This window comes from Carcharhinus amblyrhynchos, chromosome 21, assembly GCF_965287045.1.
Source record: "Carcharhinus amblyrhynchos chromosome 21, sCarAmb.v2.hapA, whole genome shotgun sequence".
NCBI classification, from domain to species: Eukaryota; Metazoa; Chordata; class Chondrichthyes; order Carcharhiniformes; family Carcharhinidae; genus Carcharhinus; species Carcharhinus amblyrhynchos.
Genome location: NC_137344.1, coordinates 5,929,053 through 5,954,086, shown reverse-complemented (window position 1 = coordinate 5,954,086; position 25,034 = coordinate 5,929,053). Strand labels below are relative to the sequence as shown.

General features: G+C 42.6%; 1 protein-coding gene across 2 annotated transcripts in view; it reads left to right on the top strand.

Moving 5' to 3' along the window:
* cep112 (centrosomal protein 112) overlaps positions 1 to 25,034 on the top strand; it is a 468,252-nt gene that overhangs the window by 41,719 nt on the left and 401,499 nt on the right. For both annotated transcript variants that reach the window (XM_080209170.1, XM_080209169.1), the window contains exon 5: positions 11,016 to 11,112. In XM_080209170.1, coding sequence (XP_080065296.1) covers positions 11,016 to 11,112 — 97 coding nt within the window. The remainder of the gene's footprint in view (positions 1 to 11,015; positions 11,113 to 25,034) is intronic.

The following is a 25,034-nucleotide window of genomic DNA, read 5'->3' as shown; positions in this document are numbered from 1 at the left end:
CTCCGCACAGACGTTGATCCAAGCAGGGAATCGAACCTAGGTCCCTGGCTCTGTAAGGCAGCAGTGCTAACCACTGTGCTGCCCTTGCAACACAGAGATGAGATAACCTGCAAAGATGGGGTTGCTATTGTGGCAGTTACATGATGGCCATTGTGGCCAGAGCAGAATGAAAGCGTTGGCCCAAAGCTAAGTCTTGTGGCTTGGCATTGATAGAGAAATGGAACAAATGGTTGGGCAGTGTTAAAGTTGTCAGACCCAGCAAACATTATCGCTACAAGTGAGCATGCACCCCGGGAGTGACCAGGCTGTCTGTGGTTGCGGCAACATGTAGATTTGTTGGGCCTTTATCGGGCACATGTTTCTACTCCAGTAGATGCCCATAACAAGTGGCTGGACATTCTGTTCATGGGATCCATCACAGCTACATCTACCGTTGATAAACTGAGGCAGATCTTTGCGGTACGTGGACTTCCCAAAGTGTTGGTATCAGACAAGGAGTAGCATTCATGGCTGACAAATCTTAGGTATTCGTCATTTCAGGACTGCCCCCTATCATGTTGCCTCAATTGGATTGGTGGAACAAGCTGTGCCGACGTTCAAGGCCTCCTTGAAACAGGCTCATAGGTTGTTGCCATTGCGATTGGCAATTTTTTTGCTATCCTACGATACTACACCTCATGCCAACACTGAGGTCGCATCTGAGGAATTGCTAATGGGTTGGCACCTGCGTACCTGTTTACTTTTCCCAAATTTGTTGGGGCAGGTGGAGGGCCATGCAAGCCTCTCAGAAATCATGACTCCCTGAAAGGGGCCAGGTTGTTTAATGTTGGCAACCATGTTTTCTATGACAGACCTGCCTGTGTACGAGGGAAAGTTGTGGAGAAGATGGGGCCGGTCTCGTGTGGTGGAGGCCCATGGCCATCAAGTAAAGAAGCATTTTGACCACTTGTGCAGGCAAATAGAACCAACTCTGGAAAACAAGCAAGTGTGCCCCTCATCAAGTTCATGTCTATCTGCTTCTGAACTGGAGATTTTGATGCCTACGGTGGAACCAAGGCCATTTCTGACTTCAGTGGCGATGCTGTGGAGATGCCAGTGTTGGACTGAGGTAAACATAGTAAGAAGTTTCACAATGGCAGGTTAAAGTCCAGCAGGTTTATTTGGTAGCAGTGGATGTGTCAGAAGAGGAGGCCAGCAAAAGCCTAGCTCCAGAGGTGGTTAGCACTTCCACACCGTGAGTAGTTCCTGTGTCATCGACTGCTGAAGAACTCCTGACAGAGTTACAGTGTATCCCAAGCGTCCAGAAATTTCCAGATGGGCTGACATTATGAACTATCTTTTCCTAGTGTTGCTTCTGTAATATTGTTGTTTTGTCTGTCTCTGTGTTAACTGTTTGTCTTTTTGTTTCATGAAAAGATAGTCTGAGAGGTTTGGGGGGAAGGAGTGTGCTAGTGTGGCCCCTTTAATAGGCAATCCTTCATGGGCCATGTGATCATACCAGAACCAAGGTGTGCAAAACTGGGCCAATAGGATGTGAGGGTGTGCATTGCTGGGGCTGGAAGGCCGCAGTGGGAGTTAGGGTGTTATTGGGAGTGGACCTGTATAGTTATAGGTAGTTCTTGTAGGGGTGGCACAGTGGTTAACACTGCTGCCTCACAGCACCAGAGATCCAGGTTCGATTCCCGGCTTGGGTCGCTGTCTGTCCGGAGTCTGCACGATCTCCCCGCTGTCTGCAAGGGTTTCCTCCTACAGCCCAAAGATGTGTGGGTTAGGCAGATTGGCCAAGCTAAATTGTCCCTTAGGGGACCAGCTAAGGTAAATGCATTAGGATTACGAGGCTAAGGCCTGGGTGGGATTGTGGTTGATGCTGACTTGATGGGCTGAATGGTCTCTTCTGTACTGTTTGATTCTATGAATTTTTTCAGTCAATAAATCTTTTAGTTTGTTACTAGCCACATCAAGTCACCTCAAGTTATTAGTCTTGCTACATTTTAATCAAATAATGTTTTATGTTTTAAGATTGTTAAAAATGCAAAGGATAGCCCAATTTGAAGTGTGTGTTTCTTTAAGTGTTCATGTTGAAATGTTGTGTTTTGTTTTGAAGCTTTGAGATTTTAATTTCCTCACTGGGAGTTGCTCACTCTCTGAAGGATGACAGTGCTTGGGGCTTCAAACTGGGCTTGGCTTGTTTATTTTGCTGCAATTCAAAGGAGATGAAGATTTTTTTCCCTGTACATCGGTCAGTTTATTTTGAGCATGCTGGAAAGAAGGAGCAGAAGCGAACTTAAAACCTGTATCAGATTTAAGAACTATTGGCATTGGATCACACAAAACATTCATTATTCTGGGAGCCAACACTATGCAAAGAAAATCTGCATGGTTTTCCAAAAACAAATGGGTTGTATACGATGCTACAAATAACCAGTTTTGTCCCTGTTTGTATTATGGATAATACATAATTTCAGTATATTTTCTTTAGGAAATGCAACAGCCAGTTTGCAAAGACTTCAATAACCTTAACCTTTAGAACTGTTCTACATCTCGATGACTGCTGTTTACTTTCTGGAGGGAAAAATTAAATATGCTAATTTGATAGTAAAGATGGAAAGAAAAATTATGTAATTTTTAAGTTAGCTTTCATTAACATGAGATTAAAATTGTTTTTTTAATATTGCCATTTGAATATTGTAGATGCAATTTATAGTCTTGACTTGTTTTGTGGCATGCTGATGGGTAGAATCATAGAATCCATACAGTACAGAAGGGTAAAAGAACTAGCAAGTGACTTTATTATTTAAGATATGTTAATGAATTCTGAGCAGGCTGGATTTGATTTGTAAAGAAGGGAATGACAATCTTCCATATTCCCCTTTTCTCTTCCTGTGCAGAATTCACTGACAGTGACCTGTTCTTGGGGCCCTGCCAATCTTCTTCTCAACCAGCTGGCTCACGGATGACTCTCCATTTTGATTTTTACTCCTCTTCATGAGGAATCATAGATGTAAGCCAGACTAGGGACTCCAGCACTGCACATTTGTTCACTCAAGCACAGCTTTATCTAAGTCACTTCCTGCAGCCTTAACTTTAATTTTACCTCTGCATTCAATGTTTAGAGGTAAGCATTTGTGCTATAAAACTATCTATAAATGCAAATCCCAATGTCTTAAGATTTGAATAGAATTTCACTTACATTGAGAAATAAGGCTCTGGCAAATTGTGCGCATGTTCATTTCACTTTTCTGTTAGATGTTGTGCATCACCACAGTGATATTGTTCAAATTGATATTTTTGGGTTTTCATTGTACCCCTGGGCAATGAGTCAGTGATTAAAAACATTGTCCACTGTTGTCCTGAGCCATATTAGATCAGGGATCTCCCAAATTAAATCCTCAATAGACTTAAGAAAAACAGAAACAAACTAATGAAGTGAGCAGGTGGAACCGAAGACATTGAAGTGTGAAGTGATTTAGTAGAAAGAATGAAGAGAGACAATATAACAAAAGTAATTTTAAGGGAATGAAGATTCCTGGAAATGTAGGCACATGGTCTTTGAAGATGGCAGAATAAGTTGAGAAGTTGGTGAAAAAAATACTCAATCCTTCACTTTATTAACAGAGGAAAAAAATACAAGTTATCCTAAGCCTTTATAAGATGCTGGCTAGGCTCCATCTGGAGTATTGGTCCAATTCTGAGCACTACTTTATTTAAGAAAAATGTCAACGCCTTTGAAGAATTTATTGGATATTTACTACAATGATACTAGTGATGTTGGATTTCAAAATTGGAGAAAAAGAGAGCTTGTTCTTGGAGCAAAAAGGATTAAGGAGAAACTTGATAAAATATCCTGGTCTTGAAGAGTTTTTATAGAGTAAATAAAGGAGAAACTGTTACACTGTCAGCAGAGCTGACAGTCAGAGGACACACATTTAAAGTAATAAGGAAAGGAACTAGAGGCAAGGTAATTTCTCTTTTACTATGTGAGTTGTGATTTGGAATATGCTGCCTGAAAGGGCAGTGAAGCAGATTCAGTAGTAACTTTCAAAAAGGAATTAGCTGAATGATTGAAAGGGAAAAATGTGCAGGACTTTGAAGGACAGGGCAGGCTGAATAGGACAACGTGAATAACTCTTGCAGCGAGTCAACATGAGCATGTTGGTTGGTTTCGTTGGTCAGAGCATTGAATACAGGAGTTGGGACGTCTTGTTGAAGTTGTACAAGACGTTGGTAACGCCACACTTGAATTACTGCGTGCAATTCTGGTCAACCTATTATAGAAAGAATATTATTAAACCAGAAAGAGTGCAGAAGAGATGTACTAGGATGCTACCAGGAATTGATAGTTTGAGTTATAAGGAGAGGCTGGATAGACTGGGACTTTTTCTCTGGAGTGTAGGAGGCTTAGGGGTGATCTTATAGAGGTCTATAAAATAATGAGGGGCACAGATCAGTTAGATAGTCAATATCTTTTCCCAAAGGTAGGGGAGTCTAAAACTAGAGGGCATAGGTTTAAGGTGAGAGGGGAGAGATACAAAAGGGTCCAGAGAGGCAGTTTTTTCACACCGAGGGTGGTGAATGTCTGGACCAAGCTGCCAGAGGTGGGTACAATTTTGTCTCTTAAAAAGCATTTAGACCGTTATATAGGTACAATGGGTATAGAGGGATATGGGCCAAATGTGGGCAATTGGGACTAGCTTAGGGGTTAAAAAAAAAAGGGCAACATGGACAAGTTGCGCCTAAGAGTCTGTTTCCAAGCTGTACCCTCTATGACATAATGTTGGGTCAAATATTCTCTTTCTGTGCTAAATCATTCAGTGGTCATGGTAGTAGAGGTACTGTGATTGGTAAATGTGTCCATGGGCTAATTAAAGGAAAAATCAGACATAGTTCTTGGTTCCATTTATTATCTAGTGGCCTCTACGGCAAGGCAGCGCAAAGGTTATTGATCTGAAGCACTAATTTTTCTCTCTGTGGGTGCTGACTGACCTGCAAAGTATTTCCAGTATTTTTGCATATGTGGAGATGTTGATAAATGACACAATTAGTGGCAGCAGGGCTGAAATAAGAGTGGAGGATTAATGTTAGAGGTAAAAGTAAGTTGCCTTTCTGAGGGAGAACATTAAATCAGAAGCTCAGCTGAGGGTTGAATAGGATATCAGTTGTGGGTTAGTGGTGGTACACTCTTTCTTCTGAAATAGCACAATGTAAGTACAAATTCCACTCCACGATTGACACCTCAATATAGTACTGAGAGAATGCTACAGCGTTGGAGTTCCAGAATGCTACACTGTTGGAGGTTCCATCCTTTGGAAAGAAGGTTTAACTGAAGCCCCCAACTGCCCCTTCAAGTGGATGTGTAAGATTCCATGGTACTATATTGCAAAAGAGCAGGGCAATATGCCTTGGTGTCTGTCCAATATTTATCTCTCAGCCAACATCATGAAAACAGATTATCTGATCATTATCACATTGCTGTTTGTAGATTTCGAGTGGACAAATAAAGAAATCTTGCTGCAGTTGTTTGGGGTTTTGGTGAGGCGGCATCTGGAGCAATGTGTGCAGTTTTGGTCTCCACGTTTAGGAAAGAGGATACACTTGCATTGGAGGCGTAAGTGAATGTTCGCTAAATTGGTCCCTGGAATGAGGGAGTTGGCCTACGATGAGAAGTTGAGTAAATTGGACTGATGTTCTCTGGTGTTTAAAAGAATAGGAGAAATTCTCAGTCCAACCAATAGAATTTGGAAGTGGCTCAATAGGGTGGCTACTGTTTCTGTTAGTCAGAGAATCCAAAACATTGAGGCACAGTCTCAGCAAAAGTGGCCTAATTCTGAGATGAGGAGAAACCTCTCAAAGGGTTGCGAATTTTTGAAATTCTTTACCCCAAAGAGTTGTGGATGATCCACCGTTGAATATATTTAAGACTGAAATAGACAGATGTTTGGTCCCTCAGGGAATTGAGGAATGTGGGGAGGGGTCAGAAAAATGAAGCTGTAGCCGAAGATCAGCCATGAACATATTGAATGGCGGAGCAGGCTCGATGGGCTGAATGGTTTGTGTGTGCAAATTGACTATTACGTTTCCTTCTTTAGCAACAGTGAGTGCTGGATTATGGAAGGGCTTCATTGTCAGTAAAACATTTAGTCTGAGGTTGCAAAAGGCACTATATAAATGCAAGCCTTTTTATTTCTTTGAGATTGTAAAAATCTGATTAAGCCTGGCACAGCAGCAAAGGGAAGAAATGGGATTGGTGTTAAGATGGGATAGTTGTAAAAGGAAGTTGTTGCATCTGTTTAGCTTTGTACATTCTAAATCATCAGTGCATCATGGGCAAGTTCAGTTTTACAGCTGGGTTTAATTATGGGATACCCCATTGACTGCATTTTATTATTGAAGTGCTTTCTGATGGCTGACATGATGCCCTAAGCTTGCAGGAATTAAGTGGATGTGCACTATTTTTTATTTTTTCAACGCTTATTGATGTTTGCAACATTCTGAGATGAGCAAAAGGTGAATTCTTAATTATTTATAGAAAAAGCACAATGGAAAGTTAAGTATTTTATAGACATCACATTTCTGGATTTAATTCCCCCCACATCTCTCACAGTGACTGGCACTTCTCAGCTCTCACAGAACTCTTCACAAATTCTGTAGGATGTTGTCAGAGAACGTGTTTCAGCATTCCCAGAAGGAAAGCCTTCCTTGATTGGTTAGCGTGTTTCCCCCCGTGCCTCCTTATTAAATCTGATCTGGATGGGTTAGAACTTCACCCTTTACTGAAATCCAGCAATTTCCAGTGAAAACCTAGAATTTCACAGTAACTTCATTGCAGTGTTAATGTAAGCCTTACTTGTGACTAATCAATAAATTTTACTTGAGCTTAACTTTACTTTAAATTCTGCATTTTACAGACACGGTGCGATTGGTATTTAAATGTGTCCGGTATTTCTTAGGATAAAAATGTAAAATTGATTTTAATTGTGTCGACTGCATGTGAGAAATTATAAAAGCTATTGGATTCTGCCTAACACACACAGGCACACGCAGACAGACACATATATACATGCATATATACAAAAACATGCATGTGTACACGTGTGTGCGCATGCACGGACACAGACACGCACAAGCACACATGCACAGGCATAGACATGCGCAGGCACTCATTTAAGGTAATGAAATGCCCTAAGGTGTTGCTCAGGAGCATTATAAAACAAAATACTACACGGGGCCCCATAAGGGGATATTTGGTTAAATGATGGAAACTTGGTCTAAGGTTTTAAGGGGGAAATCAGTATAAAGAGGCAGAGAATGTTATTTCAGAACTTGTGGCCTAAGTAAGACGTAGCCAATGTGGAGGAATTAAAAGTACGAGTGTCAAGAGGTACGAATTGGAGGAGTGCAGGTATATTGGAGGTTTTTGAGGCTGGAGGAGGTCATTGAGATAGGGAGGGGTGAGACCAAGAAGAGGTTTGAAAACAAGGATGTGAATTTTAATATCAGGATGTTTCTAAACTGGGAGCCAGCATAGGTCAGTGAGTGCAGGGGTGATGCGTGAATGAGATTTGCTGAGAATTAAGGCACAGGTAACAGAATTTGAATGGCCTAAGTTTACATAGGGTTGAGGAGACCAGCTGAAAGTGCACTGGGATGCTCAAGTCCAGTGGTAACAAAATCATGAATGAGGATTTTAGCAACAGATAAACTGAGACCAGGGCTAAATATCATGATGTTATGGTGGTGAAAATTGGCAGTCTTGGTGATGGCACCACGACAAGGTCAGAAGCTCATCTTGGGGTCAAAAGTGGCACCAAGATTGTGAGCAGACTGGTTTAATCTCTGATTTTTTCCAAGGGACAGAATTGGTATTGAGAGAACAGAGTTTGGAGCAGGGACAGAAAATAATAGCTTGAATGTTCCCAATATTTAATTGGAGAAAAATTCTGCTCATCAGCACTGGATGTTGGTCTGATAATTTAGCAACAATGGAGAAGTTGAGAAAAGTGAGGTCGCGTTGGGTGCAGTGAAAATTAACATATGCTTTCAGATGGTACTGAGGGACTGCATGTAGGTGAGAAATAGAAGCGGGCCAAGGGTGGCATGGTGGTACGGTGGTTAGCACTGCTGCCTCATAGCACCAGGGACCCAGGCTCAATTCTGGCCTTGGGTCACTGTCTGTGTGGAGTTTGCACATTCTCCCTGTGTCTGTTTGGGTTTCCTCTGGGTGCTCCAGTTTCCTCCACAGTCCAAAGATGTGCAGATTAGGTTTATTGGCCATGCTAAATTTCCCCTTAGGGTCAGGGGGACTAGTTAAGATGAATACATGGGATTGCAGGAATAGGGCCTGGGTGGGATTATGGTTGGTGCAGATTCAATGGATCAAAAGACCTCCTTCTGCACTGTAGGAATTCTATGATGAGGATGGATCCTTGGACGATACCAGAGGTAATGCTGCAGAGCAAGAAGAGAAGCTGTTCCAAATGATGCGATGTTCTGGCTGAGATTAAGTAGATAAAAATGGAACTGGGTGAGAGCAGTTCCATCCAGCTGGGTTACAATGGAGAGGTGTTGGCAGAAGATAGTGTAGTCAGCCATACCAAATACAGCATACAGATTGAGAAAGGGAAGTTTATTATTCTCACAGGCAAATAGGACTTTGAGAGCTTTTCCAGACTTCATGGGTGGACACCTTATTAGTGCAATTAAAGATCCAGGAAAGACTGGCATAGATTTTGAAGGCAACAACATGTTTAAGAACTTTTGGCGAGGGAAGAGGTTGGAGGTAGAATGATAGTTAGGAAGGACAGTGGCGTCAAGGGTTTTTTTGAGGGAAAGGGTGATAACAACAGATTTAAAGGAGAGAGACACCAGCCCTGAAGGAGAGAACTGTTACTAATATTGATTGTAAGAAGTCTCACAACACCAGATTAAAATGCAACAGGTTTATTTGGTAGCACAACTTTTGGAATCTCACTCCTCCTTGAGGTGAGTGAGAAAGTGTGTTTACAAACAGGGCATATACAGACACAAATTCAATTTGCAAGATAATACATTATCTTTATTTCATTTTCTTGTAAATTGAGTTTGTGTCTGTATGTGCCCTGTTTGTGAACACAATTCCTCACTCACCTGAAGAAGGAGCCTAAGACTCCTTGTGCTGCCAAATAAATCTGTTGAACTTTAATCTGGTGTTGCGTGACTTCTTGCTACGCCTACCCCAGTCCAACGCTGGCATCTCCACGTCAATAATATTGATTAACATGGGATTCCAGGACGAGAGGTTGCGTGGTCAGCGGTTTAGTGGGAATAAGTTTGAGGGAACAGGAGGTGGGTCTGCATGCTCAGTTTGATTTTTCATATTGTTATGTCTTCCTTTCTTCAATAGTTATCTAGAATTGTAGATCATCAGTTAGTTTTATACTTTCTCCCTTTCCTGTCTTGAGGAAATAAATGAGTCTGCTAATTTGGCACAAATCTGTTTATTTTATTTTCAATAGTGAAATAAATTGTTTTAGTGAGTTTGGAAATTTAGTTTGTATAAAATGGCTGAGGGAGGGCTTTCTCCCTCTGCATATCATAAAGCAGCCAAGAGGACAAACTGGCAACCTGCTCCCTCTTACCCGCTGAATCCACTTCTGCCTGGCTGTTAAATAGGATGTTCATTGTAGGGTCTGTGGTTTCCTTCCTTTGGAGAAGTCTTTATTCCCTGCCCACTGCTGTCTCCTTGGTGACAAAAGTTGAGATTTAGAACTTATTTGGGGAATTTCTGCTGTAGAACATTTTGGAGGCTCTTGTTTTATTTAGGAATGAAATATTGAATAGTAAATGTATATTTTGCTTATTCAAATAATGTGCACTTGAATTCCCTTCAAAACATACAGGATTCCACTTTTTTTTCTGAGAAACTGATTTCTGAAATAAAACAAGAAGGTTTTAACAAATAGTGGTGAGAAAGTGGAGTTCTTAGTATTGGTATATTGCAGATTATGACACAAACATCTGAAAACGAATATTGCAGATGTTTCAGATATGCAGTCTGATGGAGTGAAAGGGTATGAGGCCATAATTGTTAACACACCATCTTCAAAGTCCCAGCCTGGACTGTTGGACCACAACTCCTGAATGTAGACAGGTTGCTTTCCAAAATATCATAGAATCCCTACAGAGACTATTCAGTCCATCAAGTCTGCACCAACTCTCTGGCAGTGCACCTTACTGAGGCTCTATCGCCATAACATATTTATCCTGCTAATTCCCCTAACCTGAGGGTGGCACAGTGGTTAGCCGCCTCACAGCGCCAGGGACCCAAGTTCAGTTTCTGGCTTGGGTCACTGTCTGTGTGGAGTTTGCATGTTCTCCCTGTGTCTGCGTGAGTTTCATCTCATTTCCTCTCACAGTCAGACCTGAACAGTCACTGGAGTGTGGCAACTAGGGGAATTTTATAGTAACTTCATTGAAGTGTTAATGTAAGCCTACTTGTGACTAATAAATAAACTTTAACTTTGGGACACTAAGGGACCATTAGTATGGCCTATCAATCCAACCTGCACATCTTTGGACTGTGGGAAGAAACTGGAGCACCAAGATGAAACCCACGCAGACATGCAAACTTCACAGAGTAAATGGATTAGTGTTGAGGAAACACTAACTAATCCAATTGTGTTCATGTTGGTTGATTATAAAGCTGTTGTGTCCATACCTGGACTGGTGACAAGAATGGTTATTGGCAGAGTAAGGGAGAAACTCATTTACAAACAGAAGTTTATCCATGAAATATTGCAACCTGCATTGGAGAATTGTGTAATGTTTTTAACAACAGCTCAAAGCTGTTCTTATCATGACCATCATTTGACTTGCAAGACATATTTTAGTTATTAAATATAATCCTGTACTATTCATACATGGTGACAGTATGTAGCTGCTCCCCTGTATAAGATGGTTATCTTTACCCTTATGTTTCTGAGCTGTGCAATTTACATTCCTGGAATACTGATTGTTACTATTTTGTGGTTTTGTTACAGGCGAAGACACACGTACAGTGGCAAGGTAACATCTCATTCAAGTTCTCCAAGTCCAACACGTAGATCAGATGAAGAAAATATTTCCACTAACTTAACAGTAAGATAAATAAGTGCAGGTGTTTCATTTCTAATGTAGCGTTCCTTTATTGTAAGGTTGTCATTTGTTAGGAGTTTCATATTAGGATATTCCACATACTGACATCCATGTTATGAACATGCATATAGTTCCAGGTAATCATCCTCAGGAAGGTGATGGTCCTGGCCATGAACACCGTGACTAGTGTCAAATGAGCTGTTTGGCTGATGTATCAAGCATCTGGATGATGTGTTTCATGAACCAAACCAAGATTTACTTCACCACTTAGAGGAAAGTCTACATGCCAAACTTTTCTTGGAAAGCCTGTTCAGGTACAACAAGGGAGAATTTAGCACGGCCAATGCACCTAACCAGCATGTCTTTTGGACTGTGGGAGGAAACCGGAGCAGCCAGAGGAAACCCATGCAGACACGGAGAGAACATGCAGACTCCACATGGACAGTGACCCGAGCCAGAAATTGAACCAGGGTTCCTGGCGCTGTGAGGCAGCAGTACTAAGCACCGTGCTGTCCTAAGAAGATGGCTGTAGTAAAGGAATTAAGGGTTATGGTGAGTAGGCTGAGTCCATGAACAGATCAGCCATGATCTTATTGAATGGCGAAGCAGGCTCAAGGAGCCAGATGGCCTACTCCAGCTCCTAGTTCTTGCGTTCTACTTGTACAGTTTTGGGTTTGTAGTCAGGAAACCTGTTGTCTGTTTTCCTTTAAGTAGTTCTTCATATCTGAAGAATATGAACATGATTATTAAGTCACTAGCATATTCATACTTGGCACAACTTTTAAATTCACTATTTGAAACTGCTCTGTGTACTTAAGATTACTTAACATAGATCTTCTGGGACCATGAAATGAAATCAGAAAATCTTGGAAGTACAGAGCATTGGGCAGAGAAGGAAAATAATAGGCTAATGTTTCAAATAAATCTTATGGATTTTTGGGAATTTCTGCTCTTATTGAAATAATTACTTTTTGTTGTACTGTAAGTGGCTACTTTCTACTTTATAGACGTAGAGGAGTATTCAACAAAGTGGTTCTTTGCTGGCACAACCTGCTTAACATCCTATTGAAATAAGTAGGAAACGTTTATACATTGTGGATATGTTGTATTTTGTGTGGAAAATGAAAAGAGCCAAAAAAAAAATCTGTTGTTAGTAGGGATGTGAAAAAGGCATATGGACACTTGCCTTTATCAATCGGGATGTAGATTACAAAAGCAGCGAAGTCATGTTGCAGTTCTATAGAACTTTGGAGAGGCCACAGCTAAAGTACTGTGTGTAGTTCTGGTTGCCATGTTATAAGAAGGATGTGATTGCACTGGAGGGGCTGCAGAGGAGATTCATCAGAATGCTGCCTGGGATAGAACATTTAAGTTATGGAGAGAGGTTGGGTAGACTTGGGTTACTTTCATTGGAGTAGAGAAGAATGAAGGGCGACTTGATTGAGGTGCAGAAGTTTATGAGGGACGTGGACAGATTGGATAAGGAGCAGCTGTTCCCCTTTGTTGAAGGGTCAGTCACGAGGTAACATAGTTCAAGGTGAGGGACAGGAAGTTTGGGGGATGTTGTGATGAAAAACCTTTTTTACCCAGAGGGCACTGACGGTCTGGAATGCGCTGCCTGGGAGGGTGGGAGAAGCGGGTTGTCTCACATCCTTTAAAAAGTACCTGGATGAGCACTTGGCACATCATAACATTCAGGGCTATGGGCCAACTGCTGGCAGATAGGATTAGGTAGGAGTTCAGGTGTTTTGAATGTGTCAGTGCAGATTCGATGGGTCGAATGGCTCATCTGCGCTGTATAATTTGATTGCCCATAAATACTGTGGAATTAAAACTGCTCTGTAAATTGTATATTTCTTCAATTGTGCAAAAGATCAGTTGACAGAAATTTTAAGATTTGGCACAGTATCATACTACAGCATTCACACCCTGTGGTTTCCCCCTCTCTTGTGCTCTCCTCCCCCCTTCATGGTGGCTGGTTAAACTTGATTGAATGTCACAGGTTTATATCGGTCAGCTGAGACAGTGAATAAGGTGAGAACGTTAAAAGGCAGATTATGCACTTCCTAGCGTTACAGAATTATATAGACAAAAGTCCGAGCTTGCCATGTAATCAAGGCTGGGGTGTGGAGTGACTAACTGGTAGGGCTGAGAGTATATATATCTTCTAAAAAGTTAATATTTTCCAGATTTTGCAATGCTTCAGAAAAAGGTATTTTACCACTCAGGTACAATTGTGGTGTATTGCTAGTATTCTAAACAAAAGTGTGGTTCACAGTGTACATCATTACTTGTGCTGTTAACACTCTCTATATCGTCAAGTTCATCAAACAAGAGTTTGTACGTGGTTGGAATTTGTGACTTCCCTTTAAAATGCAACTCACGTTGTCACTTTATCGGGGGGATGTAATTTATTGTTTACTAATTACCCTTACAGAGATTAAAAACTAAAAATGACTGGAAACACTTGGCAAATCTGGCAGCATCGATTGATGATTCAGGTCTGTAACCTTTTATCAGAGAGGGAGCTCAGAAGCTACCTAATCCCATCTCCTGTGTGCAAGACTGGAGTGAGGGAAGAACAGATAAAGTTAAGCATTGTAGTTAAATGCATCTAACCTGAGGCTGGGTTCTTCAATAGTCGAGTAGTATTTTGCCACAGCAGTATGGTTAAATGAGTATTGTAGCCTCATTTCTGGGGGATTTTAAGAGCTTGGGGATGGGAAGTGAAGCCTATTAAAACTTTGCCCTTTGCTCGAGGATGTGGGCCAGATTGATAGCTTTTCAGGTTGTTGTTACAGATCCAGGTGAGGTGAGTTTGAGGAGGTTGTATCCACTTCCCAGTGAATGACTGTGGCATGAGGCTGATCACAATGTAACGAATCTTGACATTAAATTGGGATTTCATTTCAAAAGATGCAGAGATGCCTGCAGTAGGAAACACCAGCAGTTGCACTTCTGAAGTTAGGATTATAAAAACATTAGAAAATATAATTTTCTGCTCCGCCATTCAGTAAGATTATGGCTGTTCTGCTTGTGACTTCAATCCCACATTCCTGCCTACTCCTGATAACCTTTCATCCCCTTGTTAATCAAGAATCTATTGAGTTGTGCCTTCAAAATGTTCAAAGTCTCTACTTCCTTTGCCTTTTGAAAAAGTTCCAGAGACTCTCGACTCTGAGAGGAATTCTCTTTGGCTCAGGCTAAAATGAGTGATCCCTTATTTTTAAAAAGTGACTAGTTCTAGGTTCTCCAGCAAGAGCAAACATAGGCTTCACATCCACCCTGTCAATATCCCTCAGGAGCTAAAAGGTTTCAAACAAGTTGCCTCTTATTCTTCTAGTGGTTCTTCTAACCATTCCAACCTTTCCTCATAAGACACCTTGCTCATTCCTGCTATTAGTCCAGTAAACCTTCTCGAACTGCTTCCAATACATTTACATTTCTCTTTAAATAAGGAGAACAATATTGTGCATAATACTCCAGATGTAGTTTCTCCAATGCCCTGTACAACTGAAGCATAATTCCATACTTTTGTAATCAATTCCCTTCAAAATGAACAGTCACATTCTGTTAGCTTTCCTAATTACTTGCTGGATCTGTCTAGCCTTTTGTGATTCGTGCACTAGGACGTCTAGATCCTTCTGCACTTCAGAAATCTGAAATCTCGCACCATTTAGATAATAAAGTTCTTTTTTATTCTTCATGCCAAAAGGGACAATTTCACATTTGCCCTAATACTCCATTTGCCAGAATTTTACCACTCACTTAACCTATGTCTCTTTGTAATCTTGTTATGTCCTCTTCACAATTTACTTTCCTATCTATGTGTCATCAACAAATTTAGCAATCATACCTTCAATCCCTTCACCTAAGTCGTTTATATAAATTGTAAAATGTTGAGGCCTCAGTGATCCCCATGGTGCTCCGCTCGTCACATCTGCTAACTGGAAAAAGATGCATTTATATAGATGATCTGGAGGAGGGAACCGAGTGTAGGGTGTCAAAATTTGCTGATGACACCAAGATTGGGGGAACGGCAAATTGTGCGGAGGGTGTGGAGAGCCTGCAGAAGGATCTAGATAGGCTGGGCGAATGGGCCAGGAAATGGCAAATGGAATTTAATGTTGGCAAGTGTGAGGTAGTCCACTTTGGTAGGAAGAATGGTAGGAAGGACTATTACTTACGGGGTGAAAAACTGCAGCAGGCGACGGTGCAGAGGGACTTCGGGGTCCTTGTGCATGAGTCGCAAAAACCCAGCTTGCAGGTGCAGCAGGCGGTCAGGAAGGCGAATGGGATGCTGGCCTTCATAGCGAGGGGGATTGAATATAAAAGTAGGGAGGTCTTGCTGCAGCTGTATAGGGCATTGGTGAGGCCGCAGCTGGAGTACTGTGTGCAGTTTTGGGCGCCGCACCTGCGCAAAGATATCTTGGCCTTGGAGGGAGTGCAGAGGAGGTTTACTAGGCTGATACCGGAGTTGAGGGGGTTGAGCTATGAGGAGAGGCTGAATAAACTAGGCTTGTACTCGTTAGAGTTTAGAAGAATGAGGGGAGATCTCATTGAGACGTATAAGATGATGAATGGGATGGATAGGATAGAGGTGGAGAGACTGTTCCCGCTCAAAAAAGACAGTAGGACTAGGGGGCACAGCCTCAAGATAAAGGGGGGGTGGTTTAGAACAGAGTTGAGGAGGAACGTCTTCACTCAAAGGGTGGTGAATCTCTGGAATTCTCTGCCCGTTGAAGTGGTGGAGGCTGCCTCGCTAAATATTTTTAAGACGCGGGTTGATGGGTTTTTGATAAGAGAGGGGATTAAGGGTTATGGGGAGAGGGCGGGAATGTGGAACTGAGCCGCGACAGATCAGCCATGATCTTATTGAATGGCGGGGCAGGCTCGAAGGGCTAGATGGCCTACTCCTGCTCCTATTTCTTATGTTCTTATGTTAGCTAGCTAATCTTCAATTCATGCCAATATGTTATCCCCTATTTCGTGAGTTTTTATTTTACGCAGTCATATGTAGTCATTAGAACCATCTTGCTTAATAATATCAGCCTTACAATCCAATTACACTCAGAAGCAGAGATTTAACCTGCTGTTTTTTAAGGAACTAATTGACTTAGGAAATTTTTTCCATGTGTTTATTGGAACGATGGGGGAAACTAGTTCTAATTTCTAGACTTTCTTCACTTTTGATTCAATAGAAAGAAGGAAGAACTTGCATTATGTAGCATCATTGATGCCTTCAAGATGCAAGGACTTCTCGCTCGTTAAGTTGTTTGAAGAGTGGACATGGATGTAATGTCAGCAAATGTTGCAGCCACTTTGTGAACTGTAAGGTCCCACAAGCATCAGTGAACAACATATATCCAGATAATCTGCTTTTATGGATGAGGAATAAATTTTGGCTATGACACCAGGAGAACATTCTTGTCCTCCTCTGAAAACCACAGTTGTGTCTTTTACATCTTCTTGAGGGGACAGACCGAGCTTTGGTTTAATGCCTCATTCTAAAGATGATGGGTGGAATCTTCTTGCCACAGGAATCATAGTGGGCGATACAGGACCACGCAAGGATCTGTTTACCTCTGGCAGGATTTTCCAGTCTTTGGGTGAGGCCAAAGATGATCACTGCCTCTGTTCTGCACCAGTGTCAATCTTGGTTACAAAATCTTTGGATTGGGGCTTGAACACACAACCTTCTGTCTCGGGAGAATACCACTGAGCCAAGCTTATAAAAATAAAATTCACTTTTAGAATGCCTCTTGATAATTTAGAATCACAAGTGATTGAATTATTCTTTCTACTCATATCAGAACTTACTATATGTTTTTGAAGGTAGGATGTCAAAACTGCATGCACTTTCAATATGGCTGCAGCTTACACAGAAAGAAAACTGTTGGCTGAACTGATAGCTAAGTAATCTCTGCCTGAGGTTTTAAAAAAAAATCCGTTCTTGGAATCTTTTTTGAAATTTAAAGTTTATTTATTAGTGTCACAAATAGAACATAACATAAGAAATAGGAGCAGGAGTAGGCCTTCAAGCCTGCCCTGCCATTCAGTAAGATCATGGCTGTTCTGAAGTGGATCAGTTCCACTTTCCCGCTTTCTCCCCATAACCCTTAATTCCCCTGTCTAGCAGAAACCTATCAACCTGTGATTTAAATATATTTAGCGAGGTAGCCTCCACCACTTCAATGGGCAGAGAATTCCAGAGATTCACCACCCTTTGAGTGAAGAAGTTCCTCCTCAACTCTGTTCTAAACTGCACACCAACGCCGCCGCCGCCCCCCCCACCCCACCCCCCCCCCCCCCCCCCCCCACACACACACACACACACACAAACTCCGAGTACAGATCCAGTCTATTTAGTCTCTCTTCATAGGCCAACCTCCTCATCTCCAGTATCAGCATAGAGAACCTCCTCTGCACTCCCTCCAAGGCCAATATTTCCTTCTGCAAGTGTGGCGACCAAAACTGCACACAGTACTCCAGCTGTGGCCTCACCAGCACCCTGTACAGTTGCAGCAAGACCTCCCTACTTTTATATTCTATCCCCCTCGCTATAAAGGCCAACATTCCATTTGCCTTCTTGATCACCTGCTGCATCTGCAGACTGAGTTTTTGTGACTCGTGCACAAGGACCCCCAGGTCCCTCTGCACCACAGCATGCTGCAGCTTTTCGCCTTTTAAATAATAATCCCACCTACTATTATTTCTGCCAAAGCGGATAACCTCACACTTGCTAACATTATACTCCATCTGCCAGGTCCTCGACCACTCGCTCAGCCTATCCAGATCTCTCTGCAGACTTTCCACACCCTCCACGCAATTTGCTTTTCCACTCATCTTCGTGTCATCAGCAAATTTCATTACCCTACACTCAGCCCCCTCCTCCAGATCATCCAAGTAAATGGTAGACAGTTGAGGCCCCAACACTGATCCCTGCGGCACTCCACTAGTCACCAACCTCCAATCAGAATAGCACCCATTGATACCAACTCTCTGTTTCCTATTAGACAGCCAATCCTCTATCCATGCTAACACCTTACCCCCAACTCTGTGCACCCTAACCTTCTGTAGCAACCTTTTATGAGGCACCTTATCAAACGCCTTTTGGAAATCTAAAAACACCACATCCACCAGTTCCCCTCTGTCTACCGCACTAGTCACATCCTCATAGAAATCCAATAAATCGGCTTACATTAACATTGCAATTAAGTTACTGTGATAATCTCCTATTTGCCACACTCCAGCACCTGTTTGAGAACACTGCAGGAAAATTTAGAATGGCCAGTGCCATTCTAACCATTCTGGGGAAGGAAACCGGAGCACCTGGAGGAAACCCATGCAGGCACACAGAGAACATGCAGAATCCACACAGACTGTGACCCAAGGCGGGAATTGAACCTTGGTCCCTGGTGCTGTGAGGCAGCAGTACTAACAACTGTGTCACTGTACTGCCCATATGGGCATCAGTGGCAGTTATCCTTGAGAAGGTGATGGTATGCTGCCTCCTTCTTTCACTGCTGCTGTCCAGTGGTGAAGATATTTCCACAAAGCTGGTAGATCAAGAGTTCCAGGATATGGACGTTATGAATGGACCTGTTATCATTTCCTCCTTTCTGGCTTCAGTGTTTAGAATAAGACAATAAAGATTGAGTTAATCGAAAAGGGATTAAAATGCTCTTTAGAACTAATCCATATGTAGCCTGATGACCTGTGACACTAGAATAAAATAGGTTTCCATCAAATCCCTGATGTAATCCCATTCCCAAGCAATGTGTTTCCAATATCAACTTAGAAAGACCTGCATTTATATAGTACATTTCACACCCTCATCATATCCTAAAACACTCCATAGCCAATGAAGTACTTGGAAGTGTTGTAATGTAGGAACATGGCATCAAATTGACTAGAAGGTGAACTGGACTAGCTATATGAACACTACAAAAGTAGGTCAGAAGTTAGGAATTTACAGTGAGTAATTCACCATCTGACTCCCCTAAGTTTGTCCACCATCTACAAGCACGAGTCAGGAGTATGATGGAGTACTCTCCGCTTACCTGGATGAGTGCAGCTCCAACAACACTCAAGAGCTCAACACTATTCAGGACAAAGCAGCCTGCTTGATTGGTACCATCTCCACAAACTTCACTCCTTCCACCACCGGCAGCAGTGTGTGCCTCCTACAAGACGCATTGCAGGAACTCACCAAGGTGTCTTTGGCAGCAGCTTTCAAACCCACGACAGCTACCATCCAGAAGGACAGGGCAGCAGATGCCTGAGAACATCATCTGGAGATTCCACTCACCATTCTGACTTGGAAATATATTGCTGTTCCTTCATTGTCGCTGGATCAAAATCCTGGAACTCCCGAACACACTGTGGATGTACCTACACCTCAGGGACCGTAGAAATTCAAGAAGGCAGCTCATCACCATCTTGAGGGCAATAAATGCTGGCCTAGTTAGTGACGCTCTCAACACATAAGTGAGCTTTTTCAAAAAAAAAGCTAAGTTGCCTATTGCAAGTTCCCATAGAGACTACTGTAATAACTTAAAAATGAAGTTGATAAAAGGCCGATTGACCAAGTCATTGGAGATAATTTCCTGCTCTTCAAAATAGTGCTGTTTATCACCTGAAGAAAAAGGTCCTCAGTTTAACATCCCATCCAAAAGATAGTATTCTTTCTGTGCTGCACTGAAGTGTTAGCCTAGGTTTTTGTGCTGAAGACTTGAACTTTGATTCAATTTGACTTGTGGCATTGACGGAAGTTTCTGGATTACAATCCAGACAGACGGGCTGGAATTTCCCAGCTGCTCACAGTGGAGGCATCTTGCCATTGGCTGCTGGTGGGATTTTCCAGTCCTGCCGAAGTCAATGGCAGTTTGCATGGCTTGCCCACCCTGCCATTGTAGAACCCATAGTAGGGGTCAACTTTAGCGGGACTGAGATCCCACTGGCTGCAATTCCACCCAATGAATCTTATTCTATGTAGGATGATGTGGCACAGCTTTTCCCAAATTAGTTTAGTCATTTTATGTGTACAATAGATATTTTTTATATGTCGTACTTTTAAATTGATAGGCAGCTAAAACAAACCTCCTATATCTTAAATTTATACATTAGAGTTCTGAAGCTTCATTCATTTGTTGATGTTTTGTTGATGAACAACAGTGTCTATTTTATTTTTAATTTTGCTAAGCTTTAAGCAAGATATTAAAAAATGTTCCCTGTTTGACAAAGGACAAAAATACTGTTGTCTTTAACCTGAGTGCAGATCAGTAATTGAATTGGAAGTCTTTTTGGTCTGTATATTTACCAACAAGAGGTATTTGAGGACGTGCACACAGTATTCTAAATATGGGTTTGCCAATGAGTTATATCAGATAAAAATAACTTGTTTTGAATTTTGATAAAACGCCCTTGAAAACCATCCCGCAACTTTGATTACCTTGTGAAGAAATCCTTAATAATTGAACTACAAATCCTCTTTGTTCCCACTTTTGCTGATGTGTATTCATTAATAAATAGTATCTGGCAAAATGGCACAAGTTAGAGAATCCTGCATCTGGTGCATGCAATATTTCATTAACCATTCAAAATGGATGACTTCCATTCTCATTTGTAATATTTCCCCTCCGCAATCTTCCACAACACTGGTATCCCACAAGGCAGTGTCCTCAGCCCCCAACTATACTCCTTATACACCTATGACTCTGTGCCCAAATTCCCCTCCAACACAATTTTCAAGTTTGCTGATGACACCACTATAATGGGTCAGATCTCAAACAATGCTGAGACAGAGTACAGGAATGAGACAGAGAATCTGATGAACTGGTGTGACAACAATAATCTCTCCCTCAATGTCAACAAAACGAAGGTGATAATCAGCGACTTCAGGGGTAATGGAGAACGTGCCCCTGTCTATATCCATAGGGACAAAGTGGAAATGGTCGAGTGCTTTTCAGGTATCCAGATCACCAACAACCTGTCCCGGTACCCCCATCCCAACACTACAGTTAAGAAAGTGCACCAACGCCCCTCACAAGACTAAAGAAATTTGGCATGTCCGCTATGACTCTCACCAACTTTTACAGATGCAACATAGAAAGCATTCTTTCTGGTTGCATCATAGCTTGGTATGGCTCCTGCTCTGGCCAAGACTGCAAGAAACTACAAAGGGTCGTGAATGAAGCCCAGTCCATCACTCAAAGCAGCCTTCGCTTTATTGACTCTGTCTACACTTCCCACTGCCTTGGCAAAGCAGCCAGCATGATTAAGGACCCCACGTACCCCGGACATTCTCTCTTCCACCTTCTGTTGAGAAAAAGATACAAAAGTCTGAGATTACGTACTAGCCAACTTGAGAACAGCTTCTTCCCTGCTGCTGTCAGACTTTTGAATGGGCGTACCTCGCATTAAGTTGATCTTTCTCTACATGCTAGCTATGACTGTAACACTACATTCTGCACTGTCTCCTTTTCTATAAACGGTATGCAAGAAACAATATGTTTCACTGTCTAGTAATACATGTGACAATAATGAATCAAATCAAATTTTCAACTATGGTAGATAATTGAACCGATTTGTGTGATTCATTGATGGTGAATATAAGCTTGAAGGCACAATTGTTTTTTTTTATATAGAGAGCACACTGTCTACCTCAAATAAACGCAAATGAATATCGAGTGAGCTCTGACAAAGGGTCATCTAGACTCAAAACATTGGCTCTATTCTCTCTCCAGGGAGGCTGTCAGACCTGCTGGGGTTCTCCGGCATTTTCTGTTTTTGTTTCGTATTCCATCCGCAGCATTTCGTTTTTATTGAATGAATATCATTCTTTCCAAATCATTTGTAAATAAATGCTGTATTAGTTCTCTGCGGCTTAGTGTCACATGGTTAATATTTAATAACAGCGTAAAGTTTGCATTTCTATTTGTTATATTTCTTCCAGGCTATCCAGATCCCTCATGTAGACAGTTCCTTTCCATTATAGTTTGACTGCACTAAAAATATTAGCTGTAAATAATCTTTATTGGTTGACTGACAACTGGAATTAAAACATGATTTGCAGGGATAGCTTTTCAAAGTGTAGACCTGTATGTTTCCAGGCTTTCCTCAGTGATTTTATTAATCCTTCAGTGTCGTTGAAAACAACTGCTGTTGGGTTTCTTACATTTTATTAGTGTAGGTTTATTTAGTGGGAGCAATCTTGAGCCATTATAAATAAAGATCATCATTTTTCTCACTTTAAAATGCCTATTTCAACAGTGAAATTGCTGAAAACTGTTTGGGATTACCCTTCTCTCACTCCCCAGCTTTTTATACTAAGTACGTAAGAACATAAGAAATCGGAGCAGGAGTAGGCCATCTAGCCCTTCGAGCCTGCCCTGCCATTCAATAAGATCATGGCTGATCTGTCGTGGCTCAGTTCTACATTCCCACCCTCTCCCCATAACCCTTAATCCCCTCGCTTATCAAAAACCCATCAACCCGCGTCTTAAAAATATTTAGCGAGGCAGCCTCCACCACTTCAACGGGCAGAGAATTCCAGAGATTCACCACCCTTTGAGTGAAGAAGTTCTTCCTCAACTCCGTTCTAAACCGCACCCCCCTTTATCTTGAGGCTGTGCCCCCTAGTCCTACTGTCCTTCCTGAGCGGGAAGAGTCTCTCCACCTCTATCCTATCCATCCCATTCATCATCTTATATGTCTCAATGAGATCTCCCCTCATTCTTCTAAACTCTAACGAGTACAAGCCTAGTTTATTCAGCCTCTCCTCATAGCTCAACCCCCTCAACTCCGGCATCAGCCTAGTAAACCTCCTCTGCACTCCCTCCAAGGCCAAAATATCCTTGCGTAAGTGCGGCGACCAAAACTGCACACAGTACTCCAGCTGCGGCCTCACCAATGCCCTATACAGCTGCAGCAAGACCTCCCTACTTCTATATTCAATCCCCCTCACTATGAAGGCCAGCATCCCATTCGCCTTCCTGACCACCTGCTGCACCTGCAGGCTGGGTTTTTGCGACTCATGCACCGTCGCCTGCTGCAGTTTTTCTCCACGTAAGTAATAGTCCTTCCTACCATTATTCCTACCAAAGTGGACCACCTCGCACTTGCCAACATTAAATTCCATTTGCCATTTCCTGGCCCATTTGCCCAGCCTATCTAGATCCTTCTGCAGACTCTCCACACCCTCTGCGCAATTTGCCGTTCCACCAATCTTGGTGTCATCAGCAAATTTTGACACCATACACTCGGTTCGCTCCTCCAGATCATCTATATAAATGGTAAATAGCTGAGGCCCCAGCACCGACCCCTGGGGCACTCTACTAGTCACCAACCGCCAATCCGAATAGCACCCATTAACCCCCACTCTCTGCCTCCTATTTGACAACCAATCCTCTGTCCACGCTAAGAAAGATCTCCTTAAAGATCCTCCACTGCTCCTCAGCAGACCTACCTTCCAACGCACTCCCCCAGTCAACATCCGCCAATTCTTCTCTCATCCTACCGTACTCCCCTCCGTTCAAACAAAGGACGCGTGTCCGGGAACCCACTTTCACCTCCTCCATCTGCACCAGAAACTCCACCGTACAATGATCACTCTCCCCAAGAGGATCCTTCACCGCAAGGTCCCTAATTCTACCCACCTCATTACATAACACCAGATCCAAGATAGCTCGCTCCCTCGTCGGCTCCAACACACACTGTTCAAGGAAACTATCCTGGCAGCGTTCCAGGAACAACAACTCGAGCCCACTGCATCCAACATGGGTCGACCAATCAATATGTAGATTGAAATCCCCCGTAATTATCGCCATTCCATTCCTGCACGCCGCACTTACTTGTGCGTTAACAGCCCACCCCACCTCCAGCTCATTATTCGGGGGCCTATAGACGACACCCACCAGCGTCTTCCTCCCTTTGCTGTTCCTAATCTCCACCCACAACGATTCCACTTTCTGCTGTTTGGTTCCTATATCATCCCTTGCTACCACCGTGATGCTATCCTTTATCAGCAGAGCTATGCTCACCCCCCCCCCCCACTTTTTCCTCCCGCCTATCCTTCCTAAACACTTGATACCCCTGGACATTCAGCTCCCAGTCCCTGTCACCTTGCAGCCACGTCTCTGTAATGGCCACCAGATCACATCCATTTGTGCTGATCTGCGCCACCAGCTCATCCACTTTATTCCGAATACTTCGTGCATTCAGATGAAGTGCCTTCATCCCAGCCTTCACCTGGACCCTATTTGCCAGAACGCCACCAACCATACTCACGCCCCCTACTCCCTTTATTATTGGGACATCCTTGGCCTCTTCCCTTACCTGTACCCTCTCCTTAACTTCAGACCCCGTAATGTCACCTACCCTCGCACCTCCCCCCCCCCCCAATTAGTTTAAAGTCCTGTCTACAGTCTTATTTACATGATTCGCCAGGACTCTGGTCCCAGCACGGTTCAGACCAACCCCATCCCACCTGAACAGGTCCCACCTACCCCAATACTGATGCCAATGCCCCATAAATTAAAACCCATTCCTCCCACACCAATCCCTGAGCCACCCATTCACTTCCTTAATCTTATCAACCTTACCCCCGTCTGCACTCGGTTCAGGCAGTAGCCCACAGATAACCACCTTGTCAGTTCTACTTTTTAATTCCATTCCCAGCTTTTCATACTCTCTCCCCAGATCCTCAGTTCGCAGGCAACAGAAAAACAGATTCTCATTGTCCGTGAATTCATTGATAAAACAACCCCCTTTAAATTTTTAAAACCATTCTCTATATTTTGTGCTCTGGGGTTTTGCATTAGGGTTAATTAAAATACAGGCATTTTTGCTCTAAAAATACCCGGGATGTGATGTGGAATGCAAATGTTAAGTAGGAACGAGTTTGCATTTAAACAGCGCCTTTC